Source organism: Triturus cristatus, chromosome 9 (assembly GCF_964204655.1).
Source record: "Triturus cristatus chromosome 9, aTriCri1.1, whole genome shotgun sequence".
Lineage (NCBI taxonomy): Eukaryota > Metazoa > Chordata > Amphibia > Caudata > Salamandridae > Triturus > Triturus cristatus.
In genome coordinates this window covers 1,020,406,892-1,020,433,725 of record NC_140592.1, presented here as the reverse complement: position 1 = coordinate 1,020,433,725, position 26,834 = coordinate 1,020,406,892, and the positions used below count along the sequence as shown (strand labels likewise).

Genomic DNA, 26,834 nt, shown 5'->3' with positions numbered 1-26,834 from the left:
GTAGCGTCATAGAGGAAGGTAAGGCTGTTTTATTTTTATTTTTATTTTTTCGTCACCCGTCCCCCTGCCCTCGGTACATGCCAGCCGCCACTGTCTAAAACCTCCTTCTACTCCACCCCTCCTTCTACAGCTCCAACTCTTATACTCTATAGTCATATAACGTGCCTCTTCTTCGAGCATACCTGTTAACAGACCCGCATTTAGAGGATGTCACTCTCTTTTTCAAAGATATTCACCTGGAGCAAACTCAACATGCCTCCATTAATTTTAGTGCGGTCTCACTCTTTGCAAACCTGCGGCACCCTTCTAAAATCATTTATCCTCCATTCACTTTGAGACCACCTTCTGAATATCAGTCTTGACCCTCACTCCAGATGCAACGGATTGACGGGTATTTTCAAGGCCAAGCTCTCCTTTTCCCGGCACCTCCCTCTCTTGGTACCAGGCATCCCGCAGGGTGGGTAATGAATGTTGTAAGGTATTAGGTGATTAGTTGAGGGGGATAGGTCCACCATCCGTGTCATGGAGAACCCTCAAAGTCACTAAGTTAACCTGAGCTCACCTCACTGGTAGCTATGGCTGAGAGCACAGGCTTCACTCGGAAGCAATGTGTGAAGTATTTATGCAGTATTAAAACCACAATAAAGTCAAAATGCCAAACTATACAAATCCCAAATCCAATTAGAAAAATGGAGTAACATTTAATAAACAAAATTGCACCAAAATAAAAAAAAATCAAATATTGGGAACCAGAGATGTAATTAAAGTTTTGAGTAGAAATATTGCAAAGAGGCACACATTCCCAATAATACACAGTGGTTGAGGTAGAACAGGACTGAAGCACTATTTGATGATGACCGTGTCAGAGTGCGGATTTGATACACTAACCAGCTTCATCTTGGTTGAAAATGTTACCTTCTGACCTTCAAATCCCAAACCATCACAGGAGTGCATGTCTAAAACCCTGAGGGACCTTAGTCGAGGCACTTAGGGAGTCAAAGGGTGGCAGGTAAGGCCAACAGGAGAGTCCAATCCAGGTCCAGTTGACACTGGTCATCTGGGCAGTTGCAAGAAAAGGCCTCTTGCAACCTGTAGCTTGTTGTGCCCCTGTAGCTTTAAAAGAAGGTCAGTCTTATGACGTTTCCAGTCGACTTCCTGTGTCCTGGGTACAAGAGAGAGAGCTGGTCCAGTACTCCAGGGCTCTTCTCGGGTTGCAGTCAGCAGGTTTAGTACTCCTGTGATCTTCCTAAGGTCCAGGAGTGTTCTGACATGGGTGCCTGGAGGTGCCACATTTATACCTGGCACAAACTAGTGGGTGGTTATGACCCCTGGGACTTACTAAGTAATGAAGTAAATATTTCTGGGGTTAACCCTAATCACTTTGGGCATTTCCAAGATGGCCGAAATCTACAGCCACACTAAACTTGAGCTCTGAGGGCTTGGGGTATTTGTGAAGAGTGTACTATGGTAATCTCCAAACGCTAAACTCCAGTTTGGGCAGTCTCTGTACCCCCAACAAACTCAGACAGAAGTCTGGTAACCAGCAAGGAGACCGTGAATACACACACAGTGTTTTGGCATTCTGTTTCCCTCCTTTGAAGTGCACCCCAAATGTTATATTGAAACCCAGCAAACCCGTTGAACAGGCTGTGACACTGTAATGTCAAATTGGGTCCCACTGTGATTAGGGCCTGACCGGCTGACGGGACTAAAAAGGACCCAGCCAAGTGTCACCTAACACTTGCCTAGGACAGGGGAGGCCTCCTTGAAGTACGCCCCAAGTGTCTTGACTTGACACTTTAATGTGAGAGGATCCTGCCAGCCTCCCTTGCATAATTGATCTGGTTCAGATGGCTCATTCCTGACTGTTCAGGTCAACGTATTGTTTGCAGCTTGAATACCCTATTGAGGTGATTGAACAATTATCTATGAACTAAATAAGAAGGAGTTAGTACCTCTCCTATATTTTTGGCCGATTCCGCCCGTTTGCTCCTGGAAGCAGTTCACATCTTGCCACAGGGGAGCAATCAGATGCATGATGACAGTTGGAAGGCACGGAAAAGCCTTAGAATCTTTAGGCAGGCAATAGCTAACTTTTTTAAAGTTACTTTTCCATAATATTTAGAACAAATCAAACTTCACCAATGAATTGGATTTTTAACAACTATTGAAAATTGTTGTTGAATATTTTTCTACCTAGTCCGATTTATTGAGATGCAGGGTTTGCATCTAATAATGAACCCCCATGTTTTACTATGGAATAGACAAACCTGCTACAGTGAAAATGGCTTTAAGAGCATTTTCACTGTTAAAACAAATGTAACTCTTCACATTTAAATGTCCTACTCTTCAGTACCATGCACCCTGCTTTTATGGGTCATATGGTCTACTTAGAAGTGACTTATAAATGACTAAATGGAAGGTTTAGACCTGTCAAAATGGGTTCTTTTGATGGGTCGAATTTGCAGTTAAAACTTATGCAGCCAACCTACTGATGGCGGTCTGCAGTCATGTTTACATTGTGACTGTAGTGGATGGCACAATGGAAGCCGCAGTCAACGTATGACATTTATCTTACAGGCCCCGAGTACCTCCTGGTACCATATTCTTGGGACGTATAGGCAGGGCTTCTGGAATAGTTCGGCAGGGGAGGGCAACATATTGTGGCATGGTTAACTAAATTATGCAGCAAGAAAAGGAAAATTCTGCGGCATAATACTGCACCTTCTGTGATAGTATTACTTCATTATTTTCTCATTTTTAGGTCTCGCCTGAGCAAACGTGCATGCGCTGCTCTACAAGACATTTAGTAAAGGCTTTTCAGCTTCGAACACACGCATGCCTGTGCTTTTTTAAAATTAACCCGCGATTGGCCTTTGTGTGCATCTTTCTAAGAAAGACAGCACGCAATTGGATCAAGGCGGGTGCATGTCCCGCCTTCTCTGGTCCTTAGCCTAGGGTCCTTGGGAGCGCGCGCAACCACCATCTGTTTCCAATTATCGCAACCGGTCGCATTAATTCGAAACAGATGGTCTTCTCCTGCAGCGGCGGGCACAAGCGCGCTTGCGCGTGCATCACTTCCGGGCTTGTTGTTTTTTTGTTTTTGCAGTTTTATTTAACGTGAATTCGACTGGAAGGTATTTAGAGTGGTGCTATTAATATAGAAAATGTCAATGGGAGTTTGGATTAAAAGACTAGGGAGGTTGTGAATGAAGTCCGCATTTGTCCTGTAAGGGTGGTGATGCAGCTGTGTTAAATTTCACTGCCCAGCTTACCTTTAGCATCAAGACAATTGGTTATCGGGACCCGCGTTAATCTATTCCTTTCAATCTGCCTGTTATTTGCGGCCGATAGATCTGCCCGCGTCACACTGCTGCTGCGCGAGTCACGGAAGGCAGGTATTGTATTGTTACTGTGGTGACTAGACGCTGTAAGTAAACACAATGCCAACACATACCGTTGAATACTATGTAGTGCATACTGCACAGAGTGAATATTTATGCTACCAGGCTTGGGGTTCAGAATGCTTTTGACTGGAAACTGCTTTTGCGGTGGAATTTTAAATGTGTACCTGCAGTTATTTCTAATAGGTCCCATAGCATTCGCGAAACCCACGTTCAGTTCTTGTTCTTCATTTGTAGTCTCCTCGCCACAGGTTATTCTCCATTGCACTGAGGGAAATAACTCGTAATATGGTACAAAAGCCTACTGATAAAATGCTTCCATGTATCTTCCTGTCCAACGTTTCTTGTTTAAATGCTTTGAGATGTGCGACTAAGTTGTTTTCCCTTCACTAGCTGTCCATCTAGCCTCAGTGGACGTGACGGGGCGGTTTCTGCTTTGCTGTGTACCCATGGGCCCCGGTCTGGAGTGGGTCCCTGTGAGCTTTGTTACTCACCCGTCCCCTTCTTATGTCTGTAGGACAGTACCCTCAAGGTCACCTTTATTTAGAGTGCAGGGTCGCCCCGTACTAAAAGGAGACCCGGAAGAACCGGAAACTATTCTGCGATGTAGTGGTACATACGGACCTCTTCCGGGTCACCGGGTGCCTAATGTCAACGCCCTGAGTACATGCCGAAAGGAAACAAACATAGCCCTTCCGTGTGCCTTTTAAAAACTGTTTGACTTGAAAAGCCAGAGAGTGAGAGCTTGCTTAGCAGAGGGGATTGATTTATTGACACAAACCAGAAAGTACTGCGATATCTTCTGATCTTGCCTGCGGGCCTGATTAGATTTTACTTCGAGATTTCAGGTGCGCCTTTCAATGAAGGTGGCGCAGACATAGCTGCTGGCTACGTGGAGCAATTGCCTTCGTCTTCTGGATGACACTGGGAAATTTCCTGCGGAAGGAATGCATTGTGTCCGGAGACCGCGTATAAGCAGCTCCCGTTTTTAAGCGCCCCCCGCCACCCCCAACAAATCACTTCTGTGCCTTTTAAGTAAATCGTCTGCAGTTTTAATTTCCTCTGCCTGAGACTGTTGGCGACTCACGCCTGCTACTTTAAACCCCTACTGTTTGTAGGAAGCTGCAACCATGCTGGAGGCAGCCGGAACTAGAACCTGTAGTTCACTAGTTTCGGTGAGACTGATCGATTGGGGAGGCAAGATGACGAAAGATGGTCCCTACGCGTCTCGATCAGAATCATGCAGATTTTTTTTAAACATGTCCTGATCTGGTAGAATCAAGACAACCCTCTTGAATTTGTGTGTCTAAATGCCGCGTGTATGTGCTGCCTAGTTTAAGCAGAATCACTGCCACTGCTTTTTAAAGTCACTGCTACCACAAAGTATCCTCATGCTGTTGAGCTCTATGAAAGGTTTCTTGCAAATGAGAACGCACTGCAGCAAAATGTGCCAGTCTCTTGGTTTAGGTCGACTCCTATTTGGTTTACCTACTGTACCCCTGTGCTGATCTACATATCTGTTTCTGGTGGATGGAGAGAGCAAGTACTCACCTCAGCTAGACTCACACCAACTGGTTATGTTCGAATGGTAACTAACTTAAGGCCATTATGTGCAGAATTGGCACTCCCTTCTTTACATACGTCCTCAAAGAGCATTCCTGGCAAGTTTAGCTCATCCCGCCTTGACTGTGGCTTGGCTGACTAGTCTACCTGCATAGTGCAAAGAATTCAGACGGCATCAACAGGGTTGGCCGGTGGAACAAAAAGGACATTCTCAAGCTCGCTGATCCTGGCACCTATTTATCAGCCGCTGGTTGACGTGCATTAGTGAACAAGGTCTAGAGACCTTTCCACAGCACATGCACCATTTTATAGCCCATCTTTAGCTGTTACTAAATTCCTTCATTTAACTAGTAACTCAGTGACTGCTTAATAGATCTGACCACTTTAAACTCTGTGGGAAACGGAGCGCCACTTATTCTTTTGGGCTAAGCCTAAGACTCCTCTGTTTCCCATGCTCACTAAGATGCTTCTAAGCACTTTAGACCGTATCTCACACAGCCTGACCAGTGGTTCAAACACCCTGTGTGAAATATTAACCTAACACTTACCAAAAGTGCTGCAGTGATATACTAATAACTACTAGCCCAGTGTCACAACTGGCATGAGCTGTACACTGTATGCATTTTCTCTCATCCTATTGTACTTGGCAACCTTCTCCTTAATTGCAGTAAATTGCTGTGAAGTGATCAGAGTTGTCTGTTTAGCGCTACATAACACAACAGAAATAAAGAAATAACATTTACATTTGAGCCAATGCAGATCAGCAGAAAATTGCATTTGTTTGCAGTTTTCCCCCCAAAAATGGCAGACTTTATTTTAATACGCTTGTGCTGCAAATTAAGGTAAAGCTGTGACATCAAAAGCTGCTGCCAAAGAACACACATATTGCTTCTGTGAGCACATTCCAAGTCTTCAGAAAGATCTTGGCCCAATATCTTATAAGTAATAGATAGATGACATGTGACGTCAAATTGTTTATCAGCCTCTGTCAATTTTTTGAGCATTTGTCAATGTGTAAGCTTATTGCATGCCGCTGACTAATTTTCAGTCATCACGATCACATCCTCCCTGCTCTTGAAACCCACTCCTTATGTTATATGCTCATATCTCCTTACCTTCTCTGTAGCATCGTTCTTCAGTGATGTTCTCTGTTCTGCATCTGCTGGTAGGTTGTTCCATCCTTTTTTGATGAATATTTTATGAATGCTAGCGACGCCTTACTAATAGCAGTGTATAAAACATATGAGCCTCTTTGCTTCAGTCCCAAACGGTCACCCGTCGCTCAAATGCTGTTCCTCTGAATGCTCACGTGCTCGGTTTCGCTCCTGAAGAAATGTGACATGTTCTATTGTTATCCCTCCCATTCTTCTCATTCACTGTTTACATTGGTAAGGCTTTTCCCCATGTACTTGTGGTCTAAATCAGGTACCATTTTGTTTGCCCTTTCTGGTTTGTCTGCCTTTTGTCTATATCCTTCCAGACATTTGGCATCTAGTCCCAGGTGCAGCTGTTACAGTGAGACATTACTAATGTTGTCGGGTGTAGAGCAGTAAACCTATCCCCCATTACGCTCTATTCAATGCAACATAAATGCACTCCACATAATACCACTCAGTGCCACATAATTACATGCCACATAATTACACTCTACTAAATGCAACATAAATACACTACACAAAATACCACTCAGTGCCACATAGTTACACACCACATAATTACACTCTACACTGCAACATAAATACACTACACATAATACCACTCAGTGCCATATAATTATATGCTACATAATTACACTGCACTCAATGCAACTTACACTCCAAATACCACTCAGTGCCACATAATTACACACCACATAATTACACTACTGAATGCAACATACATTTCACACAATACCAATCAGTGCCACATAATTATATGCTACATAATTACACTGCACTCAATGCAACATACACTCCACATACCACTCAGTGTGATGTAGTTACACGCCACATAATTACTCTACTCAATGCAACAAATAGACCCCACATACCACTCAGTACCACATAATTACAAGCCACATAATTACACTCTACTTAATGCAACATAAATACACTTCACATATTGCCACTCAGTGCCACATCATTACACACCACACCACATAATTACTCCACTCAATGCAACATAAATACACTCCACATAATACTCAGTGTGACAAAGTTACTCGCCACATATTTACACTCTACTCAATGCCACATAAATAGACAACATAATACCACTCAGTACGACATAATTGCACAATTTCACTAAGCATAATTTCACTCAACACCACAGTTCCAGGCCACACAATTCAACTCCACACATTTCCAATACACACCGTATAATAACACCAAACAACATATTTCAACTCCACAATGTACCTCCAATCCACACAATATAGTGTCACCACCTGAGCACCAAACATCATTCACCACCACCATTTTGCATCAGCGCACCACCTAAGCATCACGTCGGTCTGCCCTTGGAATCTGGCATCTGTTGATTCTCCCCTAGTGTGCGTCCGCTGCTCGTGTTCTAATTAAATTACTGTTTTCCAACCTCCACTCCCCTGTTATTTATGTCCCGCTCCCCCATAACAGAAACAATTATAACAAACCAGCATGAGAACATGCAGGAAGAAGTTGCCAGCAGTGCAAGTACAAAAAAACTAGAAGACACTTTTTATATTAACATTTTTTTTTTAATCCGGTTTTTCAGTTGTATTTAATGTCATCTTCATTTGTATAAAGGTAACAAAATGGTTAACACTTTTTATTATAACTTTTCAACATAATGCACAGCAGCTACAATGCTCTACAACATAGCCAAAAGTTCTGGCTAAACACACAAGGTCCCAAAGGCCAGACCTATTGGCCAATGCTTTGTTACAATTGTTAACACTGTCTGGACATAGGTTTCACCTCATTAGAACCAGCTTAACACACAAAATATACCAATAAGCAACAGAAAAGGACCAGTCAACCTGTACAAAGGGCCGTGTACTGCGTGCCAACACATGTTGCTGTGTTTGTAGTAACATTTAAACCAATAGAGCTAGAAAACAACATTTTTTGTGGTTAAAATCTGCATAATATGCAGCAGATGATGGATCATGTGGCAAATACAGCAAATTCAAAATTATGCGCAAAACACTGTGGGCGCGCACACTCATAATTCCAGTGGCCTTGCTTATAGGTGAGTTAAATTTGTCTATCGGGAGTGTACCAATTTTACCATGTTTTGGACGAGCTCCTACATCTGCCATGAATAGCACTAACAAAATGAAACAATCGGCTCGAAATCACACCTCCACTGGATCAAGACACTATTGAGAAGAAAATGAACTTCTGGTATGCTACCGCTTCTTCTCTCTACCTTAATTCCTATTTCTTTCCCCCTTCTCTCATTCCTTTCCTCTTACTGGAACAGTGGATAGGGGGACAGCTAAGCATATATAATCTGTAACTGTACTACCACGAACACAGCCAGTTTGGGCTGCCACCCTGTTACGTTAAAGCGTTGACGATTATATGTTGTAAAAAACAATAAAAATTATATTGAAATAAAAAAAGAAAGGAGGAGCTCAAGCATTTTACTGCTAGTTAGCAGTGATAAAGTACACAGCTGTCTGTACCCAGCAAAAATAGGTTCTAGCAGCTAAAAGAAATTGAGGTGACCCGCACAAAGTGCAGTTTTCCAACAGATGTAAACTGCGGTTGAAAAGGGTTTATTCATAGGTGTACAGATCGGAATGCAGGTGTCGCCATTAATTTGCAGTTGAGTTGACAGATCCACAGGGGCTGTCTTTTACTGCCCGTACCAGGTATGATGGGCCATTGTCCGTGCTTTTTGGGCTCACTGCACTCTAGCAACTTAGAAAAGTTCTCTGGCGGTTTTCATACCATGGATGAACAAGCCAACAATTAAATATTAAGGTAAAACAGCTCTGGATTTGAGAGTTCATCTCAGCTGCTGAATTACACCCAGATGAGTGGCATCTTGCCAGAAGCAATGTGATTTCCAATCTCTTGCTTACCAGGCCTGAGCCCACTATCCATATCTGGTGAAGCAGCATTATTCTGACTAGAGAAAACATAGAGGTATCAACAACACCTGTAGTGTGGCAAGGTGTGAACCAAGATCTAGTATTCAAAATGGTTCTAAATCTACTGCTCCATTTTTTTAAACTACCTTCTCTTTATTGTGGCGCCACTGCTGACCTTGCGGCACAAATTCTAAATTAGATTGCAATACGTTTTATTAAAATAATCATCACTATTTAACAGCTCAGCATTGAAGCATGTAATACATACAATCATCTAAGAACCCCCTAGCCTAAAAAGATATCTGGGATGGTGGGGGAAGTGTTACAAATCCCGAACTCTGAATCTCTTGTTCTAAATAGTGGGTGATAAAACCCTACCCAAGCCAGTTCTCACACCCAGTTGGTAAAGTAATATAAGGGACTCGCGTTAATAAACTGTAAACAATCCGTTGCATTGACTGCAGGTAAACCACTCGGAAGCACAGTCCTTCTAAAAAGGCTCCTTCAATTCCAGTTATGTGAACACGTGGCTCTTGATTTCAAGTGACACCTTGATGTCCAGAGAGATGTCTTTACTTAAATCGTGTGGGATTTTCTATTGGGCTGCTGCAGCTGTTCACACCTCTGCTGAGGGAACCAGTAGTAGTTTGGAAACAGTAAAATCTTCGAGCTCTTTGCATTGCTTTACTTCTCAGAGGCCAATTTCAAAACCATCTCTGCGAGGATCTTCTGTGGGCTCCTGTGGGTAGTCTATAAAATGTGCTCAGTGAGTCGTAAGGGTGCTTCCAAGGTACAACTCTCTTCATCCAAGAAAATCTGAATACAATCTTGTAGTGATGTCCCATCTGCCAGTGGTAGAACTGGTGGAGTAGAAACCCTTGTTTACAGCACGCTCATGCCCCAGAGCATGATGACCATGGCAGGGCCAAAATCTTTAGTGGTGGCCCTCAAGGAAGAAACCGGACCCATTCCGAGGGAGCTGTGGGGCTGCAGATTATCTCTGTTTTGGTACTCCCACCTCTTCCTCCTCAGGCTCTTCGATCAACACAAGATTTTCGCGACGAGCACCAGCCCATTGCTACTGGATTCAAGCCAGCCTGGCTGATGAAGGGTGTTACCCAGAAACCGTTCCCAGGATGCTTGTTTCCGGTTCAGGGAAGACCTGGCTTGGCAGTTCGGGCTGGACTGTTCCCATGAGGCACAGGGTCAAGACTGATTTGCATATGGCTGGGTCTGAACTGAGGTGGCAAAGTGAGCTAAAGAATGATTTTGGATTCAACCCAGATCTGTGACTGAGGGTGAGTGTCTGAAAATGTTCAGTGCTCCGTCCATCATCTCCTTGTGTTTGCCCAGGAAATGCAATCCCATGTGTAGTATTCAGCACGGATCCTTTGGGATCGGTCAACAAGTTAAAGGCACTTCCCAGGAGGGATGTCCACACTTTCGGTTCCAATAAGTTCCATCATTGTGTGAGTACAGCTCTTGTGAGAGACTTTGGAAGGCCTAAGTCTGTTAGCACAGTAACGCTTCCCGGCGAGGCCTATGGTCATGTGTTTGCTATGAACTGCCGCTGCAAGCCGACACTGCTGTGAGTTTGATCAGCGTTTGGTTGCCACAAGCTAACCCTGCTAGAGTGTGGGGAGTCACTGGCACTGCTTATTGGTGATCTTAGCTCACCATAAATACCACCTGATGTTTTCCCATGAACGACGCTTCCGCAACTCCACCCTACCCTGCTTCTGGACTTTGCCCATTTTTGTTATGTTAAGGGGATAATGTTGTTAAAGAACAAAGAAATAAGGAAAATACTGTTGTTCCTGTCGTTGGCAAACTATCTTGACTCTGCCTTTTCCAATCTTTTTTTGAGCTTCTATAAACACTGAAATAGGACTATGTGATTACTTCAAAATAACAAAGGACGATTCAGGCTACTAAACAAAAGCACCACTCATTATAGAATCAACCAACTCTTCAGGAGTAATACCTCCACCATTGCTTTCACACAGGGTCTCCACCTATTGACTGGGAAGAATGGATGGGCATATTTGACAACTATTAGTAAGAACATGATGGCCAGGATTTTCGTCTGTCTAGGAAGGCCATTCTTTTTAGCACTCTTGAGGAGGGGCGGCATGTTTCCAAGTTTTTATCTATTGCTCTGGATCAGGGTGGTCAACAATTCACTGATTTTTACAAAGAAAAGATTGGAACATCGATTTGCCAATGATAATAGTGTGGTTATGAACAGATTTAAATGTTATACGCAACTGCAAAAATTAGGCAAATCAGTGAATGATTTTGTTTGTAGGCTCAGGAAATTGTCGATCAAATGTCAGTTTGGTGAAATGACTGATGAGCTGATACATGATCAGTTAATTGTACAGGATAGATGCAAGAACATAGAAGAAAGGCTTTGGGCAGCTAAAATTGCTCTTTAAAGGATGCCATTGAACTAGCTAAAGTAGTTGAGCAGTCAGAATTCTGCATGAAGGAGATGCAAAAAAAAAAGACAACAGGGTTGGGTAAGTTACTTTCCTAGAGAAAGATGGAGCAGATGTTTTGGCAGCAACAAAGATTTATAATATCTCTATCAAAACTGCAGTTTCTCACAAACCGTGTAATGAAGTGTGTTCTAGGTGTGAGAGTAACTTTTACAACTCAGAGTTTAAAGCATGTTTCAATTTGGGAAAAGGCTGCAGGAAATGTGGTCACAAAGGTTACTTGGCACTAATGTGTGAAGTTTTTTTTAGTTTTTTTAAAAAACATATTTTTATTGATTTTCACAACTGTTCGTTTCATAACCAGTGGTTCCTAGCTTATACATTGCATTGTAAATAAAAATAAGCAAACAAGAAATTCTCATACCCACCACCCCTCCCCGGACTCAGTCTAACATTTGTTTTATACATGCTTATTGATCTACAGCACAGTATAGAACAGTTCTATACAGTGGCACATTTACATTCCTCGTCTTGAACAATATACATAGAGTTTATACTATCCCATGCTGTATTCTTCCTATTGATAAGACCCAGCCTATAACACATATATATGTGCTCCACTTCTACGTCTGCAGATCTATGACCGCAAATTCTTCCAGCATTGCATTCCATTCTAGCGAAATGGGTATCTTTCGCAGCCCCCTTTGCTCCTCCCGCTTAAGCTCGGCTTCCTCGGCTCTACCCCATCTGAGCACCTAGTTATACTAGTCTAATACTGAGGGTGGTCTGGCGGCCTTCCACCTAATAGTTATGTTTCTTTTAGCTAATATCAATGCCAGATTAGCAAATTTGCGGGCAGGGCTTCCCTTCTTTCCCTTTGGTCCTAATCCTAATGAGCAATATTCCAGTATCCTATTGTTCCGAATCGGGGCTACACCATTCACTATTTCTTGCACTGATGACCAGTAATGATTCAGCCTTGGGCAGTCCCATAACATATGCAGTAAACCTGCATTTGAGGAGTGGCAGCGGGGGTAGCTATCCGGAAACATTAAGTTTAGTTTGTGCGGAGTCAAATACGCCCGGTGAACAATCATAAACTGTATAAATTTAAATTTTGGATTCCTGCATACCTTTAGTGGGTGTTCCAGCAGTGTCTCCCATTTCCTATCCGTGAGCGCACGGCCAATATCCGTGTCCCACTTATAACGGGTTGGCTGAAGTGATACTAAAGTGTGATGTGTAAAGTTAATCCCAAAACTAAAGTTGCTGTGATACACGAAGAGTGTAAAGGGGATGTGAGTATGATGTTGAAAAGGAAGATAGAATCTTATGTGTTGATGATGTAATGGAAAATACTGAGACTTATTAGGCCGAAAGTTGATTTCAGAATCAAAGGTAGAATTGTTAGCTCATGGTAGATTTATATTATAATATCTAAAAGTATGTTTGTGCAGAAGTGGCCAAATGTTTGTTTGCTACCAAAAGATATAAATCCTGGTAAGCATCCAGGAGAAAAAAAATATTATGGGGTACATGTTGACTGAGATTGAGTTTCAAGATGGACTAATTGAAAAAAATGTATATGTGGCAGAAAGTGAACCTCTAATTTTGGGGTGGCAGCACCAGTATGATCTCCACATAATTAATAAACAATGGGCTCTAAACTAGATTATGGTAGTAGATGACATTTCGGTGGACGAAATCATTGAAAGTGTCAAATTGTTTTTTGCTGACAGATTGGGAGAATTGAAGGAGTACATCTGTAATATTGTACTGAAATCTGATGCAGTCCCAGTCCAACATAAATTAAGAAGGGTACCCGTTGTTGCAAGGAGTGAGGTTACAAAAATGCTTTGTGATATGGTGAGTTAGGGAGTCATTGAGCCGATAGAGCCCTTTGATTGGATTTCCCCAGTTGTAATTACAGCGAAATCGGATGGTGGCCTTGAGGTTCTGTGTTGATATGCACAGTGTCAATAGGAATATCATGTTTGACAACTATCCTTTGCCAAATACAAATAAATTGGTCTTGTTACTTAAAAGTGGACTTTTATTTATTTATTTTTTTTATAGCAAACTTGACTTTAAAAGTGCGTACCTTCACATCAAATTGCACAAAGTTTCAAAGCGTCTTACAGCCTTTACAACAATGGAAGGCGTTTTTCAGTTAACTAGAATGCCTTTTGGACAATCTTAGGCTGCAAGTGTTTTTCAGAGAATCATGGCTGAAGTTATCAGGGGTATAAACAACATTTTATTGTTTCAGTATGACAAACTAGTGTTTGGGGAATATATTGAAAGTCACACTATCATGCTCAAGCAAGTGTTGGATAGGTTTGCTGAGACTGGCATGACTCTCAAAGAAGAATGCTAATTTCTGTTGGAAGAAGGGGAGTATCTTGGATATACTCTATCTGAAGAAGAGATGAGACCAAAAAAAGATTTGCTGAAGGCCATTAAGGAAGCTCCTGCTCTATGTAATAAAGGTCAGCATAGATCCTTTATGGGCCTTAAAGAATACTACTAAAATTGCAGACAAGACTGAGGACTTGCGGGAAATCTTGAGGAAAGGATCTAACTTTTTATGGGAAAAGTGTCAATTGCTTGCTTTTGATATAAAGGATGAAATGTGTAAGGCTGAAGTGTTAGCTCCATTTGACACTGGGTTCAAAACCATTCTTTACAGTGGATGCCAGTGCTATAGGAGTCAGTGCAATGTCATCCCAGGTTCATGCCAGTAGGGAGAGGGCAGCGGCGTTTGATTCAATGTCACTCACTCTCAGTACTCTGATTTATGCAGTGATTGAGAGGGAGGCCTTGGCTGCAGTGTGGGGAATGGAGTATTTCCGTACATATGTTTGGGGAATTCAAATAACACTTTGCACAGACCACAAGCTTTTGGTGAAGATACTTTTACCAGGGGTTGCAAGAAAGAGGTCTGCAAGATTGGTGCTTTTACCATCTCGCCTTCAGGAGTATTGTTACTCAATTGAACAGAATATTCAAGCTGATTGCTTGTCATGTTTTCCGTTAGATTGGCACACAGTGGATAAGATTGATGTGAAAATGTGGCAAAAAGAAGGTTCTGTGGTTAGTGTTGAAGATGTGTTTGATTGCACTCAGGGCGCTGTGTCAAAGGAAGAATAATGTCAAGGAATGGCGGATGATGCCAATATGAGGGAAGTTATTTTGATGAAGAAGGGAAAAAGGAGGTAGTGTTTGGGAAGTGTGCCGGTTTGGCCGTATGTAAAAATTGTGGATGAGGTGTCGATGATTGGAGATTATGTGGTAATGAGAGGAGACACGTTTGTGCCCCCAGAGAGTCTTCGGCTGACATGTTTAATCTGGCCCATGAGGGTTATTTGGGGACAGACTTTGACTAAAAAAAGATTGTGAGAACGTTTTGTGGCCAGGGAGGGATGGATGGATGGAAGGTGATGTTGAGGTATGGGTTAAGCAATGTAGTGCTGCAAAGAAGGTGAGAAAATGTTAAGAGTTACTAGACAATCGTGTGGAGGAGTGATTACTGGTTCTGGAATGGTGTGGCACAGTGTATGCATGCATTTTATAGGTTTGTTTGGAAGTTTAAGGGAGAGCTTAAGTTTGCCTTGGTGGTGGTTGATGTCCATTCAAAGTGACTGGTGGTAAATATAAAGACTTTGGAGGAAATTTTCAGGGAAGAGGGATAGCCCTGTAAGTTGGTTACAGTTAATGGCACACAATTGGTTCAGAGGGAAATTAGAAATTTTCTGGGAATATGTTGTATCAAACATTCCTGCACAAGTTTATGTAATCCACAAGCCAAAAGCATTGTGGAGAGAGCTAATCGCATAGTGAAAGGGGCTATTCAGCTGGCAGTGGTCAATAGGAAAGATGTCGGGTTGGCTGTCATGGATTTGGTGTGGGCCTATTGTTCAACTAAGAATGAAGGTAATGGAGAAGCCCCCTTTGACGTGATGCGAGAAAGAAACGCTAGCTCAACGATTTTACCAGCATGGATAAAATCTTTATTGAGCAATGAGCATGAAGATCAGTCTCACCGTGGGGGCGGGGGCGGTAACATTTGTGCGTGATATGTGAAGGTGAGGTTGGGCCAGTGGGAAGGTGGTTTGAAAAGGTTTTGTGAGCCTTTCAAGGTCAAAGAGTACATCGATATTTTGCAATGTTAGAGAATTGTGAATGGTGGAATTGTAGAAGAGTGGCTTAGTATGATGAGACAGGTTGTGAAGATGGGAGAAGAAGATGACTGTAGTAGCTTAATGTTAATGGAAGATGATGAGTTCTTGGGTAGGGATAGTAGAAAGGTCCCAAGGGAGGTTCATGGAGGACAATGAGGTCTTGGATAGGTGTAGTAGAGGGTTCCACAGAGCAGTTGGGTGGTAGCCATGAGGATTAGTTGGAGATGGTGCCTGTAAGGGAAGCACAAGAACAAAGGACGACATATAGATTTCGCAGGGCTCCTGAATATTTGAGACAATGTCAACTTCTTTTCTATTTAATTTTGTATTATTACTTCTTTATTCTTATATTTTGTTTTGTGTTTTCTTGGTCTATAAGTGGGGAAGATGTTCTATTCTGAGCTCGAGTTGGTTCATTCTAGCTTAAAAGTTGTATTTATGTCCTATGGAGTGGTGTTTGATTGTCTTGCGTGGGTGTTCCACACAAGTTAATTGGTTGACGGGCTGGTGGGGGGGGGGGGGGGGAGAGGACTGCGTTGAGGCCGTTTTCTTTGAATACATTTAAGTGTTCATACTACAGATTGCGAAGTTGTTACTTACAAGATATAACTGTTTGTATGCTTTAAGAAATAGAGTGGTGGGATGATAGCTTCACAAGGAGGAATCCAGAGACACTCTGGCAAGATAACTCTGCTCTTAAGTACTTGACTTTATCCTCTATCTCGAAGTAGCAGAACTGATTCCCCACCTCATACACCCCAACATTCAAGTTTCACCACATTCTTTGTATTAAACTCGCAATTCCACCTCCTCCCAGGTACCTCTAGTACCCTAGTACTCCCAGATACTATATCTGAGCATTAGCCACATAGATACTGTGAACAATAATTGGTTAATGGTACAAAATGACTTTAAAATCACCTGACACTCCACACACACAAGCTGATATAGTATCACAAATAAATGTGATGGATGCCTTTTAAGCCTCAAACACACGTCTTGTAAATCCTCTCCTGCTGCCCCATCTTGATCTTCAATCTTTATCATTTCCTACCAGCTTCTGTTTGTAGTACCTAAGCCCAGCTACTTTTCCTGTTGGTACATAGGGTAGGGCTCCCCTTCTGCAGCTCATCTGTTTTCCCCCGGTACCCGCTACTTGTTTGAGTGAATGTCTTTGAAGCACACTACATTGCTCCACTTTATGTACTGTCTTGCGTCTACCTAGCGCTTTGTTTCTATTTTATGAAATTTGTCCTGTGAACTTGTTCTGTAAAAATTTTGTTCTGCGCACCCTTGCACCTTACTGGTGCAGCCTGCTCATTTGTGAAAGGGAACTGGGGAGCTCTACCCTAGTTGCCCGCAACTGTGGCTCTACTTCAACCAAGCAATAAATGCCTCCAAATTGGTTCATGATAGTGTTTTCAGATTTGATATTCTTTTTCCATCAAATTAGTGCCCCACTTAACTTGCCACCTTCAGCAACTGCCTAGCTCATGTCTATGGGCAGGCTGCGCCTGTGTGGATGAGTGTTATATGAATTCCCGTTGTGATGCAGCTTGTCCTTAACCACTTGATTGTTACGGTTTTTCCCTTGATGCTTAGCCCTTTTAAGGATGTTTGCTGTAGCTCGAACTCAAACCTTCATAACAATTCCCCCATAAGCCATATCTATGCCAAATGTGCATCCTTTTTAACAGCATCCTGGATATTCTAAAGACACTCCGGATTTGTAGACTCCACTGGGGGGAACTGAGAAAATAGCTACAATGTAGCTTTTTTGTGGGAAATGAGAAAGTGCTCTGCAAGAAAACTTACGTTTTTCTGCCCTAAAAATTACATCAATGAACGTTTTGGTGCGCTAAGATCACCATCTTCCCAGCTTTCAGGAGCAGGCAGAGTTGTATCAAAAAACATAATATACTACAGTTTGTACATTTTTCTAACGGGTAATCCTTTTTTCCTAATTTGTGTGGTTTCAGCCTATTTGCTGTTTGTGGTATAAACAGGTGTGAAACCATGGGTGATCATAAAAAACTAGAACATTCCTGATAAGTAGACACACTACTGAATTTAGCAAGAGGTCATGTGTGTTGGTACCTCAATGTTCTCCCATAGAAGTTAACTGTTGAAATAAAATGATGAAAATGTGTAGGAAATTCTTGCCCATTAGCGACAACATTTTCATCTGTAATTTTGTTTGCCACAATGGGCAATTTACAAAAGCAACATACCATTACATCCATCAGACCCCTTCTGTCACAAGGATGTATAGGGTTTTGCAAAAACATCAAAACTTCAAGTCAGCACCTGAGCTGCAGCTTATGATTTCTCATTGTGTACCCACCATGCAGCAATTCATCTGGTAAAAGCTAGTGAATTAAAATGGATATGAGGGAAACCTGTATATTACTGACATGTGCAAAGAATGCAGAGTTCTATGCACAGTGGTTATTTGTACACCTCTAAATTTGGGGTTACCTATTCTGTTATGTGACTCATTGGGCATTTTGCAAAATGTGTTCTTTCTTGCATACTAGCTTATGTTCAAAATGCAGAGAAATCCAATTGGTAACAACACATATTCTACTATTCTGGGTTCCTACTCTCCTAATAAAAACTCTACCCCACTTGTGTGGCTGGGCCTAGCACCCGGGATACAAAACATTCCAAAAAGTGACCTTGAGACATCACATTTCACCCATCAAAATTAACATTTTTTTCAGTGTAGGTAGCTGCATAATTTGAGCCCTAGCTAAGCCACCGCTCAGAGAAACCTACCAATCTGACGTTTCTGAAAAGAAAGACACCAAGGGGAGTCACCGAGGTTGTCTTAGAGTTTTTTTACCCACTATGTCCTTCAGTTGTCAAACCTCAACAAAAAAACATGCATTTTCCTCATAGTTCTGTAAGAGTAAAGTTCCAGAAGCTGCGGGATCCACAAAATTCCTACCTTCCAGCGTTCCCACACTTGTCCCTATTTAAAATTCTACCACACTTAGGGGGTGGGGTGAAAGACTGTTGGCTTCTTTTGGGGTGTTTATAATCCCTGGTGTCTATTAGGCTTTCTACCGCTCCGATGAGGCAGATTGCGGGCAAACCCTCCATCTGACCCCCACATGGGGTGGGGGGGCTGGAAAACCCATTACACTTTAACTTTTACAGTGGCGACATCAGCATGCAATGTGCACAGATCGTTATTACAAAAAAAATAGCCTTGGGCTGCTTAGGAAGCTCTTCCTAAGCAGCCCAAACTGAAATGGAGAAAGCAGAAAACCCCCAATTCCTCTGGTTTCTGTGCCACAGGGATTCCCCGCCCTTGGCAGATTGACATGACCTCCACGTCCATAGCACCTGGCTTGGAGCAGTCTTGACGTATCTATCTCTTCAGTATCGTCCAATAACTTAAATGATTTCATCCATTACAGCTCTGGGTCAGAGTCCGCAACATCCTTGAGCTTTGCCCTGATGAGTTGTTCCATCACAATGTCAAATCTCCATTCCTCTACACTGTGCTTTTCCCTTATCTCACGCCTCCTGACTCATTGTCAGCTTCAACTGTGTCTGAACTGGGGTGGCGAAGTGAGCTAAAGAACGACGATGGATTCAACCCAGATCTGTGACTGGGGGTGAGTGTGTGAAAAGTTTCAGCGCTCTGTCCATCATCTCCTTGTGTTTGCTTCATTGTCAGCTTTCTCCAGGGACTCCCACAGCTATGGGCTGGTAACCAGGATAGAGCTGCTCCACGTACACCTGCTCTAGCGACTTACTGGACTAAAACTCGCCTTTGTGGATAAACATTGTGCTTTTTATCCAGAAGGTCTTGTGTAGGGAGTTTTACAGGAGTCCCAATGCAATTGTGGGAAACCGGGTGTCAATCCAATACATTTACCACTGTTGCTGTGGGACCTAACCATACAATTTGAGCTTAAAATGAGCATGTGATGTATATTTGTAAAGTGCATTATCACCCATGATGGTATCCTGGTGCTGAAGTACACCCCTTAGCACGACAGTCTGGGTAGTAAAGTCAAGCAGTCCAGGGCTTCCTCTGGAGATGGTTGGGGGGTAAGAGGCTCAGAACTTAAGACCACTATTACAAGTCAATAAGTAAACAGCCTATGCTGCACCAGTGGGATGCGCTCTTAGGGTACTCTTTGTGCAGTAGGAGCTAATCCGTCGTTTGCAGGGGTTTGGTATCTCGAGACTCTCCGGGGAATGCTGACATGGTTGTGAGCCAGTCCACCGTAATATTCTCTCCCCGTCGGTTAAGGTCTCTTCTCTCCCCTTTCATGGGTTCTCCCTGGTTTGCACAGTACTTTGTCATTGTTTGACTTGTTGTTTTGCAATGCATACAGTGCCTGCAGTCTTTGCTGAGGCACTGTCAATGTGCATGACCGGCATCGCACAGCCCAAAAAGTGTGAGGAGCTGGGAGCTTCCGTCCACCCTGCTGGGCGTTGTGCAGGCAACATCTACTGTGCAAGAGCCAGCACTATTTGGAGAAGCTATCTTGGAGTTGCAGTGCTTTAGCCTTGACAGATCTTGCAGACTGGGTTCTTCCTCCAGCTCAAGCACAAACCCAGAATTCATAGATGCTAGGTCCCCATCCCTGGTCGTAACAGTGACTGCGCAAATCTTGGTGCAAGCCGATAGGACAATGGGTTTCACTTTTGGCACTCTTATTTCTTCTGGGAGACCGCAGACTTTGGTTTGGCCTTCCTTCGTGTTTGCAACAGAGGTCCCTGGATAAAAGTTTGTCATTACCCTCTGTCCACAGTGGTGTATACTTCCACTCCACACTGCGGGATCCTTTAGGGATCATTGAGCGTCACCCTTGAAGAGTGATACAGATGCTTCCCTGATACACTCCTTCCTGTTTAAGAGCACCTGTGAAGCAGGTCAGCTCTTTCCCTTCAAGTAAGGTCTAAGCAGCCTTTCATGGCAATTTTAGTTGAGGAACTTGGGTTTCTGGATCCGAATCTGGCAAGGGAGGGTTGGCTCTGAGCACAAAGAGGTTCACTGGTGTGGAGATCACAGATTCCTAGTAGTGACATTGTGGCTGGAAATGTCTGTCTCATCTTTATGAAAGAGTTGCATCTGATAGTTGAGTATCCCAACATTGAGCTCTGAGACCGGTTTTTCTTATTCTGCTCGGATTGGTCAAGGTAAGATCATTGTCATAAAGTGCTAGCAGAAAGATGGGGTGGATCTAGCAGTCTGTTGTCAAGAGAGACCCAAAACGAGGACACAAAAGCAAAGGATTCCATCCTGTTTTAGTACCTGTTAGCCTGTTGTGGGTGAGTCGGGGGAGGAGGGAGAATGGTAGAACCACCAGAAAACAATGGGCAAAAAAACAGTGGGTATACTCCCTTGCTTCAGTGGGTCCTCTGTCACTTTTCATTCACTCTTAAAGGTTTGACATACCACAAAAGATCCCTGGATTGTTTGGGGAGAGCTCTGCCTTGCACATTTGCCGTCTGCTCTCTTCCCAGCCCTCCATCTTAGGTAGCAGTTGGATGTAACAATTACAGAATGCTTTCCAGTGTGGTTTTGGGCATATGTATCATTCAAACTCCTCACACTTTCTTTGCACATGCAAACCCACAACATCCATGTCCCACATAGATGGGCGAAGGACCTAGTTGTGGGAGACTGTCAGAGGCTGGTTGGTGAATTTTTCCAGGCAAGGACAAGAAAAAAAGACTGTATTGTCAGTATAAACATTATCTCTGCAATCACTCCGTCATCTGTTGCCCTGCAATCTCACAATGCACATGTGTGCCATCATGAACCTGCGGTAGGGATGCGCACACTCTCCAGAGCCATACCAGGGACCTTTCTCTGAACCAACACCTTGTACTTGAGATTCCTGGAACCTGCACAGCCAGCAGTTCCATTGTCTGCAGCAGCTACCGCTTCTATCCCACCCTCTATAATATCCCTATCGAACCAACTTCCATAGTTCTCCTTCTGCACCATCCTGTAATAGCCATCTTTCTTTATTAAGCACAACTAAAGCGCTCACACAATCTTATCTAATGCAGATTTATAGAGCGCATGACCACCTAAAGGCTTCCCAACGCAGCCCATCACCTTCAATGTTGGCACCATTACTCCATGTCTATAGCTAGCGCTCTGACCCTATCCTCTGCTGGCTGGGCTTCTCCTGCAAGCCATCCCTCACCCTGCATTCATACTCCAACTCTTGAAGACCTCTTGTGTTCTCAAGTCTGCACCAGTTACTGAATATGCTTGATTACTTGTATCTTCTCTCACTTAATGTGTTGTTAAAAGTTGCTTAGACCCTTTAAGGCAGATCAGTAAGGAATGAGTACAGCTCGTGTAGCTTGGGCACCTTTCCCACGCCTGCAGTGCATTTGCTTGTTATGTTATGTTATGTTATGTTAAACTTTTATTTCTATAGCGCACGGCTACTCCGTGGAGTGTCCCGGCGCTTTATCGAGGCAGCTCAGTAAAACCGAAAACATAAAAACAGACTAAAGAAAAAAAGACAAAAAAAGACAAAGACACCCTACAGGTTAAAAAGCCACGTCTTGAGGCTCTTCCGCTTGTCAGTTTTTAAAACTGTCAGGAAAGGGAATGGTGTAAACATTACCACTGTATTTATGCATAAAGTAAAGTATAATTCTGGGCACTCCAGCGTGAGTCTCGAAAGTAAGGAAATATAAAAAGCCTTTGAATAAGTAGGGAATTTGGCATCAGCCTAATGGCATGAGCAAGTTCTCCGTCCTACATACGATATATAGTTACAACACCAGTCCTGTTGGTCACCTTACCTTGAGGGTATATACTTGCTTCCTCCTCCATTATGAGGCACTCTGCTCCTAAGAACGTGGCTGCGTTCAGCTTTAAAGGCTGACCCTGAGCAGAGACCATGCATCTTAGTGTTAGATCTGTTGTCTGGCTCCGTCCATCACCACCCCCTTTTGTACCGCTTTGTTCGCCATAAGTTGGCAGGGTATGCTCAGACGTGAGTCCCTTGCTCACTTTGCCACTGGATTCAAGCAAGCCTGGCTGAAGACGGCTGAAATGCCAGAAACCGGTCCTAGGAAGCTTGTTTCCGGTCCAGGGAAGACATGGCTTGGCAGTTCGGGCTGGACTGTTCCCATGAGGCACAGGGTCAGACTGATTTGCATATGGCCATGTCTGAACTGGGGTGGCAGAGTGGGCTAAAGAACGGTGATGGATCAAACCCAGATCTGTTGACTGGGTGTGAGTGTTGGATTGGTTCTGATGCTCCGTCCATCACCACCCCCTTTTGTACCGTTTTATCCTCCCTGTAAGGCCTTTTATAAGTCTGGTCTCTTGGTGATAAAGTTTTGCATGATGGCAGAAAGGTTGCTTCTGGGCATGAGGACCTGATTTAGGCACAGGCTCTGACTCTGGCACAAGTCATGAGCACTGAGCCATTGCCTGGGGACACACACGTTCCTACAGGGAATGAAGCTTGTTCTGGAGCCTTCAGTCTCTGCAGGAGTATTGGGCACAACAGGTGTGTCTAGGCACAGAATCTGGTACTTGAAGGCAGAATCTGCCAAGATGTCCTTCATCGTATCTCAAGGCTTGTTTTGGGTAAAGCACCCGAGACTGGGGACTCCTGCTCCTGAGCACAAGGCATGCATCAGGGCACAAAACGTGTACCTTGACAAGTGATTGGACCTTAGAATTAGGCCTGCACTTTGGCTTGGCTCTTGTGTAGGAGCCTGCTCACGATGCCATCCCCCTGTGGAAAAGTGGGTTGGCACTTAGGTTCCAGGACTGCCCATGGACTTGAATTCTGCCCTGCCCGGGATGCATATGCTGTGGGCCTGTATTTGAGGCCTAAGCCCTGCTCAATACCATGAGACGGAAACCTGCGCTCAGGGCTTGGGTGCAACGGCTTTATGTGGACGTGGGATCTGGGCATTGTAGGCGGAGTCTGGGCATGGGACATATACACAGTTGCCTCTACATTTACACAGTTGCCTCTGGCTTTTCTGTAAGATACCAGCCTCGTCCAACTTTTTTGCAGCACATTCTAATGCCCAAAAGCCCTGTGCAGTTTCTCTTGCTTGAGATGTAACATCTCTACATATGCTTCTAGCACCGGCATAATGGCCACATTACAGAATCCACCTCCAGCATAATGGTCACTACTTGCACACTTGAAAATTGTAAACAAAGGTTTTTTTTGGGAGATTATTCCTTAAAATAAAAATTATACTTTATCATTGCAGTGGAGAAACATTGTGAAGTAGAATTGGCTGTATGAATAGCGTGTTAAAATTGTTGAGGGGGGGGGGGCGTAGGCCGGATCTGTGCACAGTTTAGTAAGGTTGACTGGTTGTTCTTTGGTTTTTCATTATTTTTTCCTTTTTATTGTATGATTCTTATTAGTACATGGCGGCATTTATATTGAAACTGATTGGTGTGTAGGCCTCCGGGCATCTGTTGTACCAAATACAAAACTGAATAAAATTTGTTATTATATAAAAAAAAAAATGTTGAAGAGTTTTGAGAGGTAAAGTTGAACTTTGCTATGGCCCAGTGGACCTGTTGCAGTCCTAATTTGGGTGTCATAAAATGAGACTGATATCCCCTGAAGAGTGGCTGAAGGCAGCACAGCTTGGAATGAATGAATTAATGAACATTGAGCGGTTGTTAATAGAAAATCCTAGGGGTCATGTAGCAGAACGGACCATGCTTGGGGTCTTGAGCATAAGAATTAATCATTCATCTCACCTTCATGGTACTAGAGGTTGCACGGTGTTGAGTATTAAAAGTCTATGCCTGCCGTCTACGCTCTCCATTAACAGCACCTTTCTCACCTTCTCTCGTTCCAGGTTTGAACACTGGAGCCTTCTACTCACTGTCCACATTGCTGAACCGCATGGTTATTGCCCATTACCCGGTATGTGATGAACTGCAAGTGTACTAACCTTATATACGTGTGTTGCACAATTCACAACCAGGGATGTGCATTTCTCCGCTTGTGTTCCTTATGCACATGTCCATAGGACAAATTAGGAAACTTAAACCTCCTCTTTTGTGTCTAGCCTCCAGTTTCGGGGGCATCGGGCTGTTGTGGGTTTGGGGGTTGTGGTATTGCATCTTACAGCCTTATACCAATGGCTGAAGGAAGGGGAAAAGGGGAACGAGGACACAAGTCTCCATGTTCAAAACCTGCTTGGGCTGCTTGGTAAGGGATTTGAAGTGTAACAGATGAGTAAATAATGTATTGTTTTTTTCTACACTTGGTACTGCATACGTGTAAAGCAGTTCATGGTAGATGGCCAAGGCACCAACACATGTTTTGTGTGGGGTGGTGAGGCGGTTATAAGGGTGGGGGGGATGTCTTTGGGTCCCGTCCCTTCCCTGTAGTTTTTCCATGGATTAGTTGTGCAGAATGTAACAAAAACAAAAAAAGAACCTTAGTGGATCCACACAGAACATCTTTGTTGTACCTCCACCCTTCACTACTAGCAGCATTGTATCCAAAGCAACCCTACAGCCTGAGTCAACTTCTTGCCGACCGATTTGTGTATTTGGTTAACTGACCTGACCATAGTTACGTAACACACAGTATATAGCTACTTAATTTATCTACACAGCGTGGGGCTCTGAAGTGCCGCCAATGTAGCGTTTTGCTCCAGTTGCTCAAAACTGTTGAATACATTGATGGAGCCCTGCTTTCCTCCTCCTCCTCCTCCACTACCACTCCTGGGACTGGTTACCAGATGGCTCCATTGAACTTTGACAGCTTGGTTCCAATCTTGAGTGTTAGTTTAAGGATTAAATGTACTTGGAAATTGTAGTCTTGGTTCAATTCTACTAAGCAAGGACACCTAATAAACTGACAATGATTTGTAAAAGAAAACGGCACAACTGGAAAAGTTGTGTCCCAGTAACATGGAATCGTCTGGTAATCCTATTCCCGAGGGCTCCCAAATTTAAAGCCACACCTTTGTCGTGCCACTCTCAACCTTCTCAGCCCAAAAATGCAGCATCATAAATGGTGTTCTGCTCTCTGCATCACCATTCCTTTGGGCTCCCTCGAGTATAAGAAATATTTGCTCTCCTGCTGCCGTCATGTGTACCTGCCTTTTTGGCTGGAGACAAAAATACCACCTGTTCTGCCACAGTGCTCCACTAAGCCTCCGGGTTCCTCCATGCCTGCAAAGCCACACATTGTGTTGCTGAACTTTTCCAGGGAATTGTCAACCAAGCTCTTGTCCGCAACTGCTTAGACAATTAAGTAATATTAATAGATGATTAAAGTGTATGTAATAAATAAGTAAAATGAATACATTTAAAACATTAAGTAAATGTGTAAGGATTTAAAATTGGAGGCTGAAAATTAAGTTGGTTTCCTCAAGAGAGCAGGACAGGTGCTTCAAGCAGAATATAGTATGGACAATGAGTGGCCTCAGTTGGGTTTAGAAAAGCACCAACTTTCCCATAAAAATGATCTGTGAGCAGGGGTGTAAATAGCTGGGTCCAGGCTGTACCCCTTGTACTGTGGTGGGCACTCTACCTTTGAGACTTTCCTGTGGGCAGAGCACCCTTACTGACAGAGGCCAAGACCAGGAATACACATCCTCCATCTACAAAGTAGGTATAAAGTTGAAAGCTCAAGCCCACATAGTGTTTAAAAAAAAAAAATACATTTCTTTGTTGTCAAGTCATCAAAGCCGCATTGTTGTGGTCCATTCTACCAGGGAATCGGTACTTTGCAGAGCACTTGGGGGGGCTACTATGCAGCCAATGGTTGGTGTTGCACTGACAGCTAACTACAGCTAACTACCCACACAAGTGCAGGGGTAAGCTACGATCTGCAGCTCACAGCCGGGAGAGGGTGCAGAAGAAAAGCTTCAGCTCCTGCCACGACCCATCACTTCACGTGCTGTTTGGCCTCAGAGAAGCCTGCTGCATGCCGCCTGGAGGCTTTCTTCTGCTGGTGAAATCCAGCTACCACCGGAGGGCCGAACGCTGACCTGTTTCTACACTTGGTGAATGACTGGTCAGGCCTCAGCCTGAGGGGTTGAGTGCTAATACAAACCAGCATAACAGGTGAAACCTATTGGCTTTACCCATGCTTGTTTGTTCAGTTGCCTTGAGTGGGTCTCCACGACCCTTCAGACTGTTGCCAAATATGCTTCTGTTACTAGATTACTTGATTTAATCAGA

At 43.5% G+C, this 26,834-nt stretch overlaps 1 protein-coding gene across 7 annotated transcripts in view; it reads left to right on the top strand.

Moving 5' to 3' along the window:
- FLVCR2 (FLVCR choline and putative heme transporter 2) overlaps nt 1-26,834 on the top strand; it is a 612,292-nt gene that overhangs the window by 321,213 nt on the left and 264,245 nt on the right. For all 7 annotated transcript variants that reach the window (XM_085626721.1, XM_085626718.1, XM_085626720.1 and 4 more), the window contains one exon: nt 24,491-24,558. In XM_085626721.1, the coding sequence (XP_085482847.1) occupies nt 24,491-24,558 (68 nt within the window). The remainder of the gene's footprint in view (nt 1-24,490; nt 24,559-26,834) is intronic.